Raw genomic sequence first — 18,562 nt, forward strand, 5'->3', positions numbered from 1 at the left:
ATTTAAAAAAGATGTTGATTTATAAGTGATTAATTTTGTTCAGTACGCATGTTTGAAACCTCGTATTGTTACAGAACTATAAAAGTCGGGAAAAGGCGACTAGGAAAAAAATATTTGGGTTCAGAACTCATCTCAATTGTTACTCTTATACTTAAAAAGTTTCTCATGAATTCAAAATTTTTCCAAACAAAGTCTTTCTTTCAAAATAATGTTGACACATTCATGCGCAATTACATAGATTCTGTCGCCGTATTTGTCTATTCTGTTTTAATAGTCATGGTTGTAGATTTTTCTTGCCATCTATAATATAACCAGGAACTCTGTAGGTCCGTAAGAACTTCGATGTTCGTTTTGTCTACGACATTTCTTACCATGTCATTGACTTAAACAGAAAGGAAAGCCAAGCTAAGGAATACTGTATGCCTTTTGTTTTACTAGTAAGTATTTCAAAAAAAAAAAAAAGCTCCTCATTATAATCATAATTTCATAACAGTATCAGTAACATCATAATAATATCGTACATGCGAATTAGGGCAGATGATGTTTAAGTCATATGTTTCTTGCAGATGATGTTAAAGTCATATGTTTCTTTGGCCAACGGTTAGCAAGCAGGTTGTTATGTGGCCAACACAACAACCAACAGCCTTTACCTTCCCAAACTAAAATGAGGTACCCATTAGAGTTGGATGGACTCAGGAATGCTCAAAAAAAATCCAGGAATTCAAAATCCCAGTCTTCACCAAGATTGGAACCCAGGACCTCCAAGTTCGGAAGCCAAGCGCTTGACCACTCAGCCACCATTCCTTCCCATGACCAAGTAACAGTGAAGAATTTTGAATCAAAATACATTACACTAAAAGCTTTCAATTAAAGGCTTATTAAGTTCTTTCATATCTAGGATTGGCATTTGTTATAGTTTTATTTTTTTAGTGAAAATACACAGGATATTATAAAATTCTTCATACCTGGTATGGCTTCTTTTTTTTTCTTTTCATTTGTTGTTATGTATGGATGAATGTGGATTGTTCTCTTACTAAGAATGACTTCCATTGTGCCACATTTATTTTCTTTCATTAACACCTATGTTACAATGATCTCTTTTAGATTTTATTTAAGGATTTTAGAAACATCTTGATAATGATAACGTTCATAACCTTTACTGCCTAAGAACTATGATATATTGTTTTGAAATAACCTTTACTGCCTAAGAACTATGATATATTGTTTTGAAATAACCTTTACTGCCTAAGAACTATGATATATTGTTTTTTTTGAAATAACATTTACTGCCTAAGAACTATGATATATTGTTTTGAAATAACATTTACTGCCTAAGAACTATGATATGTTGTTTTGAAAAAACATTTAACATTTACTGCCTAAGAACTATGATATATTGTTTTGAAATAACATTTACTGCCTAAGAACTATGATATATTGTTTTGAAATAACATTTACTGCCTAAAAACTTCATATTTTAAGCTGGGCTATTTGGATACATACTTCTTAACTGGTTTTATTTCAAGAGAATTAATGGCAGTTATTAAGATAAGTGAATAAATTAAGTCCAGTTGAGTCAAAGCCACTGATAAGGACCCTTGAGTCCACCAATGTAACAACAGTGCAGAAACATCCTTATAATAATTATCTTGATAGAGACATTGTTTCAATCAAGGAAATTGTTTCCACTTATTTTGTTTCCTTTATACTTATAAAATCATTATTTGACCTAAAGTAAACTTGCTTTGCTTGCCTTACTGATGAGTCATGTGTGGATATGTTTCCATTATAGTAATGGCCTTGGGATAAACATACCAAGACAAAAAAATGTTGACCAAGTCTCACATCACACTTAGCATTTTCTTACAACAACTAGAAATGTTAGATTTTTACTTCCAATATTATATTAAGTACTCGATTTCTTTGTACAAGAATGTGTAATGTAGTAAAGTTATCAAATTCTATTTCTATTAATGTTTATTGAAAGTTGCCTAAAGTTGTGACATCATTTGGCAAGGAAGTGTTGCAAGCTTTGGAAACAGTTTCATAGCATTTGCAGTTGTCATATGTTTAACTGTTTGAATGTCAACGTTTTTGAGTTGGGCAATATATTCACAGGATATGACAGCATTGGCTGGTTCATTCACCGTCTAAAACAGAAAACAAAGGAAATCCAAATTTAATTTTTTTTTTTTTTTCTTTTATATAAATTTATAACTTGTGAAAAGTTAAAACATTACTTAATAAAAAAAGAGAAATTTCCAAAAAAAATATTGGTGTAGTCTTATTATTACTGTATATAAAGATTGTCTTATATTCAATGTATATAAAGATTGTCTTATATTCATAATGTCTAATAAATATGGGGCACTGGAAGGTTAAGCTTGATCTAGCTTAGTTTGCATTAGCAATGAGTTTCTTAGATTGTCTTTTTCACTCCCTTTTGGGCAAGATTTTCATCATGTTTATAACAAGAAAAAAAAAATATTTAAAAAAAACCCCCGAAAGCTTATATTAAGCAAAGATGTATCAATTAGTTTAGATCAGCCATCTAATAAATTTGAAATAGATTTAGACAACAATACAAAAGCATTTATAAAAGATAAAAAAGGGGAACGACCTGAATTTGAGCTTATGTGCAAAATTTCAGATTGATCTCAGATCTGGTGTGGGAGAAATAATGTATACAAACTTTTTACCAGACAGACAGAGTGAGTAGACATAAGCTTTGTAATAAGGGGTAAATAAATAAAAAAAATCAAATAAAAACCTATAAAAAGTCTTTGAATTGCATTGAATAGTATTCCTATTGATTTTGTTCTTCATTTATAGGTTTATTATTCTCACAGTGGATGATGAATCTTTTAAGATATCATTAACAACATCTTATCAATCTTTTTAGTTCTCTATTTCTGCTGAACTCTATAACATGGTTCACAATACCCAAGTGGTACATTATTCTAACATTTCAGTTCACCAATCTGGGCACTTTTCTTAGTGACTAGCATAAGTGTGCTAAATGTTTTTGTAGGCCTGACTTAAAAATCACAATGCTTAGCTGCTATCTCTACAGACATGCAAGTAGATTACAAAAAGTTCTTAGCAGAGATAGCTAATGAACTGGCTGTGTTAGTCATGAAATCAATTAGAACATTCTTCTTGAGCTGATGAATGTTATGCATAAATCAAACAACAGTTTTTATATTGTTAGCAACCAATGCTGTGGTTTTGATACTAATGGCTTTATCATTCGTGTCTGATTCTTTGGTTACTTACTCCTTTCACTGGAGCTATTGCAGGGGAGTCTGTCTCAATCATCAAATGGTCTAATGGCACAACTTTCAACAATTTTTGAAGCTGGAATGAAACAAACATTTTTTTAGACATTCATTGACAACAGCTATTTACATATAGATACAAAATACTTGTTAATATCAGAATGCCAATGACTTTACCTTTAAAGTATTGTTATAATTTTTCAATATCAGAGGTTTTTTTATTTAGCCAGTAAAATGTATTTAATAACTGTCCTATTAATGGCCTCCTTAATTAAAACTGTTATGATAACAAAGAGCCATCATCAAGACTTTCCACAGATTTTAAGGAAGTAAAAAGTGAAGACGAAGAAAAAAATGATGAGAAGACGATGAGTTCTAGACAAAGTCACCTACAATACTTAAAAGATGATAGAGAGAAAATAGACATCTACAATATTTGAAAGATGATAGAGAGAAAATAGACATCTACAATATCTGAAAGATGATAGAGAGAAAATAGACATCTACAATATTTGAAAGATGATAGAGAGAAAATAGACATCTACAATACTTGAAAGATGATAGAGAGAAAATAGACATCTACAATATTTGAAAGATGATAGAGAGAAAATAGACATCTACAATATTTGAAAGATGATAGAGAGAAAATAGACATCTACAATATTTGAAAGATGATAGAGAGAAAATAGACATCTACAATATTTGAAAGATGATAGAGAGAAAATAGACATCTACAATATTTGAAAGATGATAGAGAGAAAATAGACATCTACAATATTTGAAAGATGATAGAGAGAAAATAGACATCTACAATATTTGAAAGATGATAGAGAGAAAATAGACATCTACAATATTTGAAAGATGATAGAGAGAAAATAGACATCTACAATATTTGAAAGATGATAGAGAGAAAATAGACATCTACAATATTTGAAAGATGATAGAAAATAGATGGAACTAGTCGACAGTAGACTTTTAGAGACACCACCACACTCTGGAGGAATAGCAGTTGACAGTAGACTTTTAGAGACACCACCACACTCTGGAGGAATAGCAGTTGACAGGAGACTTTTAGAGACACCACCACACTCTGGAGGAATAGCAGTTGACAGGAGACTTTTAGAGACACCACCACACTCTGGAGGAATAGCAGTTGACAGGAGACTTTTAGAGACACCACCACACTCTGGAGGAATAGCAGTTGACAGGAGACTTTTAGAGACACCACCACACTCTGGAGGAATAGCAGTTGACAGGAGACTTTTAGAGACACCACCACACTCTGGAGGAATAGCAGTTGACAGGAGACTTTTAGAGACACCACCACACTCTGGAGGAATAGCAGTTGACAGGAGACTTTTAGAGACACCACCACACTCTGGAGGAATAGCAGTTGACAGGAGACTTTTAGAGACACCACCACACTCTGGAGGAATAGCAGTTGACAGGAGACTTTTAGAGACACCACCACACTCTGGAGGAATAGCAGTTGACAGGAGACTTTAAGAGACACCACCACACTCTGGAGGAATAGCAGTTGACAGGAGACTTTTAGAGACACCACCACACTCTGGAGGAATAGCAGTTGACAGGAGACTTTTAGAGACACCACCACACTCTGGAGGAATAGCAGTCGACAGGAGACTTTTAGAGACACCACCACACTCTGGAGGAATAGCAGTTGACAGGAGACTTTTAGAGACACCACCAGACTCTGGAGGAATAGCAGTTGACAGGAGACTTTTAGAGACACCACCACACTCTGGAGGAATAGCAGTCGACAGGAGACTTTTAGAGACACCACCAGACTCTGGAGGAATAGCAGTCGACAGTAGACTTTTAGAGACACCACCAGACTCTGGAGGAATAGCAGTCGACAGGAGACTTTTAGAGACACCACCACACTCTGGAGGAATAGCAGTCGACAGGAGACTTTTAGAGACACCACCACACTCTGGAGGAATAGCAGTCGACAGGAGACTTTTAGAGACACCACCACACTCTGGAGGAATAGCAGTCGACAGGAGACTTTTAGAGACACCACCAGACTCTGGAGGAATAGCAGTCGACAGTAGACTTTTAGAGACACCACCAGACTCTGGAGGAATAGCAGTCGACAGGAGACTTTTAGAGACACCACCACACTCTGGAGGAATAGCAGTCGACAGGAGACTTTTAGAGACACCACCAGACTCTGGAGGAATAGCAGTCGACAGGAGACTTTTAGAGACACCACCACACTCTGGAGGAATAGCAGTCGACAGGAGACTTTTAGAGACACCACCACACTCTGGAGGAATAGCAGTCGACAGGAGACTTTTAGAGACACCACCACACTCTGGAGGAATAGCAGTCGACAGGAGACTTTTAGAGATACCACCACACTCTGGAGGAATAGCAGTCGACAGGAGACTTTTAGAGACACCACCACACTCTGGAGGAATAGCAGTCGACAGGAGACTTTTAGAGACACCACCACACTCTGGAGGAATAGCAGTCGACAGGAGACTTTTAGAGACACCACCACACTCTGGAGGAATAGCAGTCGACAGGAGACTTTTAGAGACACCACCACACTCTGGAGGAATAGCAGTCGACAGGAGACTTTTAGAGACACCACCACACTCTGGAGGAATAGCAGTCGACAGGAGACTTTTAGAGATACCACCACACTCTGGAGGAATAGCAGTCGACAGGAGACTTTTAGAGACACCACCACACTCTGGAGGAATAGCAGTCGACAGGAGACTTTTAGAGACACCACCACACTCTGGAGGAATAGCAGTCGACAGGAGACTTTTAGAGACACCACCACACTCTGGAGGAATAGCAGTCGACAGGAGACTTTTAGAGATACCACCACACTCTGGAGGAATAGCAGTCGACAGGAGACTTTTAGAGACACCACCACACTCTGGAGGAATAGCAGTCGACAGGAGACTTTTAGAGACACCACCACACTCTGGAGGAATAGCAGTCGACAGGAGACTTTTAGAGATACCACCACACTCTGGAGGAATAGCAGTCGACAGGAGACTTTTAGAGACACCACCACACTCTGGAGGAATAGCAGTCGACAGGAGACTTTTAGAGACACCACCACACTCTGGAGGAATAGCAGTCGACAGGAGACTTTTAGAGATACCACCACACTCTGGAGGAATAGCAGTCGACAGGAGACTTTTAGAGACACCACCACACTCTGGAGGAATAGCAGTCGACAGGAGACTTTTAGAGACACCACCACACTCTGGAGGAATAGCAGTCGACAGGAGACATTTAGAGACACCACCACACTCTGGAGGAATAGCAGTCGACAGGAGACTTTTAGAGACACCACAACACTCTGGAGGAATAGCAGTCGACAGGAGACTTTTAGAAACACCACCACACTCTGGAGGAATAGCAGTCGACAGGAGACTTTTAGAGACACCACCAGACTCTGGAGGAATAGCAGTCGACAGGAGACTTTTAGAGACACCACCACACTCTGGAGGAATAGCAGTCGACAGGAGACTTTTAGAGATACCACCACACTCTGGAGGAATAGCAGTCGACAGGAGACTTTTAGAGACACCACCACACTCTGGAGGAATAGCAGTCGACAGGAGACTTTTAGAGACACCACCAGACTCTGGAGGAATAGCAGTCGACAGGAGACTTTTAGAAACACCACCACACTCTGGAGGAATAGCAGTCGACAGGAGACTTTTAGAGATACCACCACACTCTGGAGGAATAGCAGTCGACAGGAGACTTTTAGAGACACCACCAGACTCTGGAGGAATAGCAGTCGACAGGAGACTTTTAGAGACACCACCACACTCTGGAGGAATAGCAGTCGACAGGAGACTTTTAGAGACACCACCACACTCTGGAGGAATAGCAGTCGACAGGAGACTTTTAGAGACACCACCACACTCTGGAGGAATAGCAGTCGACAGGAGACTTTTAGAGACACCACCACACTCTGGAGGAATAGCAGTCGACAGGAGACTTTTAGAGACACCACCAGACTCTGGAGGAATAGCAGTCGACAGGAGACTTTTAGAGACACCACCACACTCTGGAGGAATAGCAGTCGACAGTAGACTTTTAGAGACACCACCAGACTCTGGAGGAATAGCAGTCGACAGGAGACTTTTAGAGATACCACCACACTCTGGAGGAATAGCAGTCGACAGGAGACTTTTAGAGACACCACCAGACTCTGGAGGAATAGCAGTCGACAGGAGACTTTTAGAGACACCACCACACTCTGGAGGAATAGCAGTCGACAGGAGACTTTTAGAGACACCACCACACTCTGGAGGAATAGCAGTCGACAGGAGACTTTTAGAGACACCACCACACTCTGGAGGAATAGCAGTCGACAGGAGACTTTTAGAGACACCACCAGACTCTGGAGGAATAGCAGTCGACAGGAGACTTTTAGAGACACCACCACACTCTGGAGGAATAGCAGTCGACAGGAGACTTTTAGAGACACCACCACACTCTGGAGGAATAGCAGTCGACAGGAGACTTTTAGAGACACCACCAGACTCTGGAGGAATAGCAGTCGACAGGAGACTTTTAGAGACACCACCAGACTCTGGAGGAATAGCAGTCGACAGGAGACTTTTAGAGACACCACCAGACTCTGGAGGAATAGCAGTCGACAGGAGACTTTTAGAGACACCACCACACTCTGGAGGAATAGCAGTCGACAGGAGACTTTTAGAGACACCACCACACTCTGGAGGAATAGCAGTCGACAGGAGACTTTTAGAGACACCACCACACTCTGGAGGAATAGCAGTCGACAGGAGACTTTTAGAGACACCACCACACTCTGGAGGAATAGCAGTCGACAGGAGACTTTTAGAGACACCACCACACTCTGGAGGAATAGCAGTCGACAGGAGACTTTTAGAGACACCACCAGACTCTGGAGGAATAGCAGTCGACAGGAGACTTTTAGAGACACCACCACACTCTGGAGGAATAGCAGTCGACAGGAGACTTTTAGAGACACCACCAGACTCTGGAGGAATAGCAGTCGACAGTAGACTTTTAGAGACACCACCACACTCTGGAGGAATAGCAGTCGACAGGAGACTTTTAGAGACACCACCACACTCTGGAGGAATAGCAGTCGACAGGAGACTTTTAGAGACACCACCACACTCTGGAGGAATAGCAGTCGACAGGAGACTTTTAGAGACACCACCACACTCTGGAGGAATAGCAGTCGACAGGAGACTTTTAGAGACACCACCACACTCTGGAGGAATAGCAGTCGACAGGAGACTTTTAGAGACACCACCACACTCTGGAGGAATAGCAGTCGACAGTAGACTTTTAGAGACACCACCACACTCTGGAGGAATAGCAGTCGACAGGAGACTTTTAGAGACACCACCACACTCTGGAGGAATAGCAGTCGACAGGAGACTTTTAGAGACACCACCACACTCTGGAGGAATAGCAGTCGACAGGAGACTTTTAGAGACACCACCACACTCTGGAGGAATAGCAGTCGACAGGAGACTTTTAGAGATACCACCACACTCTGGAGGAATAGCAGTCGACAGGAGACTTTTAGAGACACCACCAGACTCTGGAGGAATAGCAGTCGACAGGAGACTTTTAGAGACACCACCACACTCTGGAGGAATAGCAGTCGACAGGAGACTTTTAGAGACACCACCAGACTCTGGAGGAATAGCAGTCGACAGGAGACTTTTAGAGACACCACCAGACTCTGGAGGAATAGCAGTCGACAGGAGACTTTTAGAGACACCACCACACTCTGGAGGAATAGCAGTCGACAGGAGACTTTTAGAGACACCACCACACTCTGGAGGAATAGCAGTCGACAGGAGACTTTTAGAGACACCACCACACTCTGGAGGAATAGCAGTCGACAGTAGACTTTTAGAGACACCACCACACTCTGGAGGAATAGCAGTCGACAGGAGACTTTTAGAGACACCACCAGACTCTGGAGGAATAGCAGTCGACAGGAGACTTTTAGAGACACCACCAGACTCTGGAGGAATAGCAGTCGACAGGAGACTTTTAGAGACACCACCACACTCTGGAGGAATAGCAGTCGACAGGAGACTTTTAGAGACACCACCACACTCTGGAGGAATAGCAGTCGACAGGAGACTTTTAGAGACACCACCAGACTCTGGAGGAATAGCAGTCGACAGTAGACTTTTAGAGACACCACCACACTCTGGAGGAATAGCAGTCGACAGGAGACTTTTAGAGACACCACCAGACTCTGGAGGAATAGCAGTCGACAGGAGACTTTTAGAGACACCACCAGACTCTGGAGGAATAGCAGTCGACAGGAGACTTTTAGAGACACCACCAGACTCTGGAGGAATAGCAGTCGACAGGAGACTTTTAGAGACACCACCACACTCTGGAGGAATAGCAGTCGACAGGAGACTTTTAGAGACACCACCACACTCTGGAGGAATAGCAGTCGACAGGAGACTTTTAGAGACACCACCACACTCTGGAGGAATAGCAGTCGACAGGAGACTTTTAGAGACACCACCACACTCTGGAGGAATAGCAGTCGACAGGAGACTTTTAGAGACACCACCACACTCTGGAGGAATAGCAGTCGACAGGAGACTTTTAGAGACACCACCACACTCTGGAGGAATAGCAGTCGACAGGAGACTTTTAGAGACACCACCACACTCTGGAGGAATAGCAGTCGACAGGAGACTTTTAGAGACACCACCAGACTCTGGAGGAATAGCAGTCGACAGGAGACTTTTAGAGACACCACCACACTCTGGAGGAATAGCAGTCGACAGGAGACTTTTAGAGACACCACCACACTCTGGAGGAATAGCAGTCGACAGGAGACTTTTAGAGACACCACCACACTCTGGAGGAATAGCAGTCGACAGGAGACTTTTAGAGACACCACCACACTCTGGAGGAATAGCAGTCGACAGGAGACTTTTAGAGACACCACCACACTCTGGAGGAATAGTAGTCGACAGGAGACTTTTAGAGACACCACCACACTCTGGAGGAATAGCAGTTGACAGGAGACTTTTAGAGACACCACCACACTCTGGAGGAAAGCAGTCGCTGAAGAGGCCAAATGACAGAAAAATATTTGTATAAATATAATGACAATAGATTTCATGTATCTCATGAACCAACATACTTGCTCAACTATCCACAACCATAAACTCGATCTAAGACGACCACTAATTTGCAAAGCCATGCAAAACCAAATATTTGCTAAACCATTAACAACCACATACTTGCTCATCTCTACACACAGAGGCTGGTATAGAGAAGTAAAAACCATAAGCAACACCTTGTAGGGCAGTAGAGGCTCTTCCATCAAAAGCATGAAGTAAAACATTGTGTGCACCTATGAAGACATTCAATGAAATCAGTTATATGTATGATGTAATATTCAGTTATGTCTATAAGTAACATTATTATTTTTTTTTTTTGTAATTTAATTTAAAAGGGCAGTTTATTTATTTGAAGAAAATTTTTGGTTAAGTATTACTGTGCTGCTATTTTGAAATATTTTCATATTTAAATCTTTAATGTTTTACATCTTCAACAATAACATTTTTTTTTAATGTGTTCAGTTGAAAGTAAACTTGTTAAAGAAGTATTACCTATTTCTTTGAGAAGTTGTATGGTTTGCTTGCTAGCAGATCTGGAGTGCACATTTCTGTATGATATCAAGAAATAGAGTTAGTTTTAGACATAATAAAATAAAAAAACAACTGCTGGTCCTAATGTGTTTGATTAGGTAAAGAAATTAAAAACATGAATACAAAATTTCTTACATTGGTAAATGTAGTCTTTCTGCCAACTGGACCTGAAATACATATTAATAATTCCTTAAATGTATTTATTGAATTAGAAAAAAACACAAAATTTAATGAAATTAAAATAAAATAAACAAAAAAACTAAATTAATATTTAGCATTAGTGTAACAATAAAAAAACAACATAGACATAATAGTATTTTCTATTTGCTATCAAAATTGCTACTTATATTCTAGATGACAATTTAATGATTTAAAAATAATTCTATTGTCACCCCTACCATACATAACAGAGATCATTGTAAGCAGACAACTAATTTAAATCTGTTGAATATTTGAAAGTTTGATTCAACAAATGCTTTATCAGATGCAATGTTAACCCTATGAGCCCTGAGCCTCTGGAACAAACTTTCCCCTATGACCTGAGCCTTTGGAACAAACTTTCCCCTATGACCTGAGCCTCTGAGGGCCATGCCCCTCTTCAATTCTTACCAAAAGGAATTCTTTATACAATTTTTACTTGCAAGAGTCTAAAGCAGCTAAAAAAGTACTAAAAAAGCGGTCCACCATCATAGTGACCATTTTGGAAATGACAGAAAAACGTCCACCGGTTTGAGGGGCAATGACACAGCTAATGATCTAGCTCATGAAGGAGCGCTGGCCATGCCCACTTTTGAGGCCCAAGTATGTTTCAACAGAGTGGGTAAATGAGAAGTGGTTTAAATCCTGGGATGAATCTGATAAAGCCAGGGGAGTCTGGCAGCACATATGCTACTCCAACCAAGATGACCCACAGAGGAAGCTAAATAGGTAGGAACTATTGATAATAGCGCAGTGGCACATGAGACACTGACCCATTGGTGCATACTTTGCTCTGTTCTGGCCAAATTTTGAAAAATGTTGACGACACTGTGGTGAGTCAGAGGAGTCAGTGGTGCGCGTCTTACAAGAGTGTCCACAGCTAGGAGAGATGCATGGAGACATAAATGAAAGGGCATTCAAACTGTATGGGAGCTATGAGACACTACGCCTAACAGCAGATTTCCTAACCATTATGGGAGACCTAGGTCTCCCTGCCTTGCCACCAATCAAAGTTCTTCTCAGGTAGTGTTAAGAGCATTTAACAAGTATGTTTCCCAAAAGATATGTTTTCAACACTGATGTCTTTTATATAGATATAGAAGAAAATTTTCTTAGCAACAAAATACATATACACACTAATATATTGCCTGCTAATTTTGTAAATAACCTGCTTTGAAAAAATCAGAATCTGATTTTCTTTGTCTTCTTTCAGTGGACAAAACCTTGGGGTGAAGTCTAGACCAATCTGTGAAGTATTTTATAGATATAGATTTTATACATATAGTAATATAAAAAAAAAAAGAAAAAAGGTTAAAGAGAAAACCACTTAAAATTGACCCAAACTATTTGAATTCAAATCCTCCATGACTATTCTAACCTCTCCAACAGCTCCAACCAGATCTACATGTTTTTCTATCCACTCTTCCACTCCATCATAATCCTAGTGGGAAGAAAAAAGCAGATTATTATTGACTTAAGCGAGTAAGAAACACATATTAATCATTTAAATTTGTACATTTAGATATTCTTTCATACTGGGAGCATTATTTATTTATTTTGCAGATGTTCTTTAAGAACTGAAGATTATTAACCTCCTGCAGGATAGTGGAAGATAGCAGCAGGCAGTGTTCAAACTAGGTCTAGAGGGCATACCACATGACAAAGTTTGTAAAATCCGGAATTCTTGGTGAAAACATTTCACCAGGCATAACTTCTAGCCTAGTTTCAGATTTTCATAGCATTCTACTGACAGTTCTATTTGAACTTAAATATGAGAGAAGAAATTGAAGGGGAACCAGATGGGTGGTGAGAAAAGAAGTTGAAAAGGAACCAAATGTGTGGTATATTTTAACGAGATTTCCCTTTTATCTAGCACTATTAAAATGCAGTTGATTTGGGAGCTTAACATATTGACTTACAATTGTATCAGAGCAGAATATCAATGACAATATCATGGATTACCATCATGATAAGTCAGGCCAAAAACAAAACAAACAACTATGCAATCACCAGTCTGTTGTAAAATAAAGTTCCCCTTTCAGACCTTGTGGTCTATAGGGCAGACGATATAAAGGTCATCTGTTTCTGTGGCATACAGTTAAAGAGGGTGTCATGTGGCCAGCACAATGACCAACTGCCTTTACTTTTCCCTAATAGGTACCTGACAGTATGTTGTAGTGGATCCTTTAGATAGGTGTGCTCTACTTTATCTAAATTTGTATCGTCCAAACCATTCACTAAGTGATGAAATGAATAAAATAAGAAATCCTTTATCTATTTGACCTCTTCACCTGTATGAACGTATGTCCAAACGTATCTTAACACACAAGAAAATTTAATTATAATTTAGAAGCATTTTTATATTAAAACTTAGCAAATCACTAATCAATGCCATGGTAAACTTTAATAACAATATTAACACTGGAAACGCTCACTCATTTGTGCCAATAAAGTTTGATAGGCTTACACTTGGACAGACGCTTCTCTTGATTTCTATTCCTTTCTCATCTTTTTTTCCTGACTTCTGAAACACAAGATGTGTTGGGCAAATAAAAATCATTTAATCAATAATTTGAAACAAAGTTTGATGTCAAGATGAATTATGAAAGTACCTGTATTGGATGTATGCCAAGACATGGCAGCACAAACTCAGGGTATCTGAAAAGAAAGAAATAATTCAAAGTGCTTTTGTAGAAACTACAATGCCTGATACATTGCTATATAACATCTTAACAATAACATACCAGCATTAAATATAAATAAGTTTAATAAAAAATCAGTATACACGAAGACATAGGTACCAATCAGGGAAAATTTATACAACTGAAATTCATATATTTTACTTTGTTTAGGGCTAGAATATTTATCAATATTGATATGAATATTTTTAGTTGGCCCTGCCTAATTTTAATTATTAATCCAAACAAATAATATGTAGATCTATTTGATAAATACATTTTTAATATCTTAAGCTATCACACTATTATTTCGCATAGATAAGAAATTAACTTAAATTTATAGATAATATCAATCAAGAGGATGTTGAATGCAAATTTTAAAGTCAAAATATAAAGTATTATTTACAAACCAATTAACCAACTTTAAACTCTAGAAAATAAAATCTTTTTACCATACAGATAGCAACAAGAAATTATAATAAAACTACTACTCTGAAAATGAAAGTTAAATAAAAATTATGATTATATTAAAAGTAAAAATACTTTACATATGATGCAAGTCCAATATTGGCTGGAAATCTAGCTTGCTTTCTGCAACCACTAGTGCTGAATAAACATTTTGCTTTAAAATAAAATTGTATAATATGAGGACAGAGAGAAATACTCCAGCATAAAGCTTAGGTTTTAAATATTATGTGAGGGTAAAAAGCCAGGTGGTTTCTTTTTTAAGTAGCTTACTTACTTTGGCCAGTTTAGCAAATTTTAGAAATTTGATTTTCATTGACATGTAGAAACAGATAAAGGTAAAACTAAACATTTGTAAGGTGATAGTGTCTATTTCACAATATGAAGAGGCAATTTTCAGTGGCCTCCTTCAGTCGTAGAACGACTATGGTTCATCTCAGAGCACACTTCCTCATGTGGCTGTGGAGCCCTATTTTGGAGAGACACTCCCGTCCACAGATAACGCAGGTTAAGGTGGCTTTTGCTTCGGTGGTAGAGGAGCTGGCCATTTTTCGGATTGTGCGTTTTTCTTCCTGAGCTGAGACCCATGTACTTTCACTGTCCATAGCTTTCTTGGTCACTGTCTCTCTCCATCTGTTGCAGTCTAGAGCTATGTCTTCCCAATTATCAGTATTGATGTTCACTAATTTGAGGTCACGTTTTATTACGGGCAATAATGAATTGGTAATCAGACAAGCATTGTGGAGTACCGGGTATTCAAAATACCATACTGGAAAATGTTGGTCCCATTGGTCATCAAATATACTCAAACCTATACCAGCTGCCTTGACCTTGACCTGTTGCTGAATACAGGTAACAAGGATGCAGGAGCACTTTTCCTTACTTAAATAAGTGTTCATCTAGGAAGCATGATTCCTAGGTCCTAGTGATATAGAACATTTAATCATAATTTAATTTCATTATGTAACTTCAGAGTAGATGTTGATAAAATTAGGTACTGTAAACTCATTACATCAATTTTGCTGCAACTATTGGCAGATAAGCCCTGACCTATGCATCTGTTTGTATTATTTTAAAGTCAAAAGAAAAGTGCTGCTGATATTGTAATAAAAAAAAAATTCATCAGAGGACCTCACACAATAAGGTAAATGCTGATGTATGTAATTTACATTTTGAATTTTTACTTACTTATAAATCAGTAATTTTGGAGGCACGGTAGAGGCACAGTGGCAGAGAGGTAAAGCATTTGGCTTCCCAATTGAGGAGTCCTGGGTTAAAACCCTAGTGAAGACTGGGAATTTTAATTTTGGGATTTTAGGGCGCATCTGAGTCCACCCAGCTCTAATGGAGAAAAGTAAACTTTAAGCAGTTGGCTGTTGTGCTGTCCACTTGACAACCTCATTAACTGTGGGCCGGGCCACAGAAACAGATGACCTTTACATATTATGCCCTATAGATGGCAAGGTCTGAAAAGGGAATGTTACTCTTTACTTTTACTCCGTGATTAACTGTGTAAAAATAATAACCACATATCAATATTAACTGAGTCTTATATGTTCTTACCTGCACAGCTCGTTGAATAATTTCACCTACATCCTAAATTAAATGGAAAATATATTATTGAACAAATTATTTCACATAATTGATTAATTAGTGGTATAGTTAGAATAAATTTAATTAGTACATAAAATTAGTAATTATTTATAAGTTATTTATTTAGTAAGCTTAGATATAGATGTAGAGCTTAAAATTAAGAGACTCAAGTTAGGCTAAGATGGTCATTGAAATTCATATTTATGATTATCATTTATGATAAGGAGTTTGATATTGGCGCTGAATGACAGGCATCTCAAAGGAAGACCACAAGAACAGTGGCTTGATGATGTCAAGGCAGATCTACCACAGCAGCTACGAGTCAAGGCATGGAGACGTAAAGCACAGGATAGATCAGAATGGAAAGATGGGCTAGAGCAGGCCATGGTCATCCAAGATGGATAGATGGATGGATTGATGGATATTGGCCAGTGTGGTAGGTGGAAATTATATATTTATAATTTTTTCCCACTAACAATCTTTTACACACCTGCATTGGTCTTAAACTATTGTATTTTGTGTTTTTGATAACAAAATATTATTATTTCTTTAAAAGACTTGATCTAGAAAAATCTAGATTCAATAATCTATATTATTATAAGCATTACCCACTGGCTATGCCAGTTGATCTGGTTCCAGGCAATATATATAAATATAATTTATTTTGCTATGGATCCCTTCCGCTTTATAATTTAGACCCCCCCCCCCACACACTCTCTGCCTAGACTAATAGTCTTCTTTACACTATCTGACTATACTTCTGCTTTTCAGTTATTTTGAAATAGTTGATAGGTTCTATGATTCTTTATGGGCTGGGCCCTTTTTTACTGTTTACATCCTGCTCGCCCCCCCCCCCCCAAAAAAAAAAACAAAAAAAAAAAAACAACAACACTTTTATTTCATAATATGTAAAGTAAAGTTCCCTTTCAGACCTTGTGGTCTATGGGGCAGATGATGTAAAGGTCATCTATTTCTGTAGCCAGTGTTTAACAAGGGTGTCGTGGCCAGCACAATGACCAACCACCTTTACTTTTCCCGAACTAATGTCACTAAAGTCAGATACCCATTAGAGCTGGGTGGACTCAGAGGCGCCCAAAGATCCCAAAATTAACTATCTCAGTCTTCACCAGGATTTGAACCAGGGACTCCTGGTTCAGAAGTCAAGCGCTTTACCGCTCAGTCACAGTGCCTCCTAATTTCATAATGTGACATCTAATTGGCACGCCAGCTTTATAACGCTACCCCTCCCAACCATATACTTTTTACCCCTAAATACAGATGACCTGTATCACATATCCCCACCCTAGACCTTAGGATATAGTCCTACATATAATCTCTGAGTATTCTTTGACTTTTTAGCTCTTTATTGAAATATTTCAAAAGTCTAGAAGCTCTTCTATTATTTTTCAGCATGAGCCCTTTTAATATTGCATTCTTCTCATTGAATCCTCATGGTATAGTGGGTCTAAATTGAGAATAAAAAACTTTTTCTGTAAATTTAACTGATACCATTGTAACATTTCCAGAATCTTCCCTTCCATGCCACAATCCAATCATGATGTTCTCTACTTTGTTGTGGATATTGATTATTTTTATATTGTTCATTGTTTTACATTCAATAGTTTAATTATTTCTCTTTGTTCTATTACAGTTTGTGTGTGTCAGGCCTACTGGTATATCTAATTAACCCTGTGCATTAAGCAGTAATTTAAAATTAGCCAATTAGTTTATTAACTCTTGATAATTAATTATTTTGTTTGGAATCGAACAACTGAAAAAAATATACTTGAATGATGTGGTGGTACAAATATTTTTTTTATCATAAAAACAACAAAGATTAAATTACGTTATGGCTACAACATGTCAAGCTTAAAGCTAGAGGTTATGGTATTTTTTTTCGTCTTTGTAGATCTATGTTATTACTTTTATTACATTTATAATTTATATTTAGTTATTGCATAAAGTACAAAAAGCTTGTTTGCATTCTAAATAAGTTTCACTATTAGATCTAATAGCTGTTAGTAGTGTTAGAAACAAAGACAAAATACAAACAGAACAAGTTGGCAATTAACTTAAGGGAGATAATCTATATTTTAAAAATTATTTATTTCCGAAGAAATCAAATTACATATTTGTAATCTGCATTTTTTTCTGCATACTCTTAAAATATAAGAGAAACCTGATTCTGCGTATCTAGTCTCTAGATCTAGACAATCTAGTCACATAATGATAAACCAATACCCATACTTATCATAATGATAATCATACTACTATTTGAAGTATTTATTTTATACTATAAATTATAGCCATGGCCATAGTGACTAGTCATAGATCAAGCCAAGTTTCTAAAGATTAAATTCTAAGCTTCTTTAATGCCCACTTTTATTAATAAATCATCTGACAAGTGTGTATGAACATCAACGATGTGGGTGAATTCACTTTTTTGTTCCATGAACTATTTGGAAAATAAACAATAACTGCACAGAGTGACAGACCAGCTGCCAGCCATGTATAAACAATCAAAGTAAATGTAATCTCAGGTATAAAAGATTTGTGTCTATAAGTAAGACTTCAAAAAGGCATCATTTCTTTTTGTCATAACATAAATCACAGAAAAAAAAAAATCTGTAAGATTTTGCGATTGCACTAATTT

General features: G+C 37.9%; 1 protein-coding gene across 3 annotated transcripts; it reads right to left on the reverse strand.

Moving 5' to 3' along the window:
* Window positions 1-413: 413 nt before the first annotated feature.
* LOC106074177 (putative deoxyribonuclease TATDN3) lies at window positions 414-18,434 on the reverse strand. 3 transcript variants are annotated; one of them, XM_013234906.2, is made up of 12 exons: window positions 18,290-18,434; window positions 15,880-15,912; window positions 14,400-14,473; window positions 13,786-13,831; window positions 13,641-13,697; window positions 12,552-12,614; window positions 12,342-12,419; window positions 11,111-11,142; window positions 10,937-10,992; window positions 10,565-10,677; window positions 3,277-3,357; window positions 414-2,150 (listed from the first exon to the last, which is right to left on the reverse strand). In XM_013234906.2, the coding sequence occupies exons 1-12, from the start codon at window positions 18,359-18,361 to the stop codon at window positions 1,992-1,994; spliced, it is 864 nt and encodes a 287-aa protein (XP_013090360.2). In that variant the 5' UTR covers window positions 18,362-18,434; the 3' UTR covers window positions 414-1,991. The 3 variants fall into 3 exon arrangements, with proteins under 3 accessions (XP_013090360.2, XP_055880914.1, XP_055880913.1); XM_056024939.1 differs by having other exon boundaries at window positions 1,960-2,150; window positions 10,621-10,677; XM_056024938.1 differs by lacking the exon at window positions 414-2,150 and adding an exon at window positions 2,643-2,663.
* Window positions 18,435-18,562: the final 128 nt, after the last annotated feature.

Source organism: Biomphalaria glabrata, chromosome 3 (assembly GCF_947242115.1).
Source record: "Biomphalaria glabrata chromosome 3, xgBioGlab47.1, whole genome shotgun sequence".
In the NCBI taxonomy this organism is placed as follows: domain Eukaryota; kingdom Metazoa; phylum Mollusca; class Gastropoda; family Planorbidae; genus Biomphalaria; species Biomphalaria glabrata.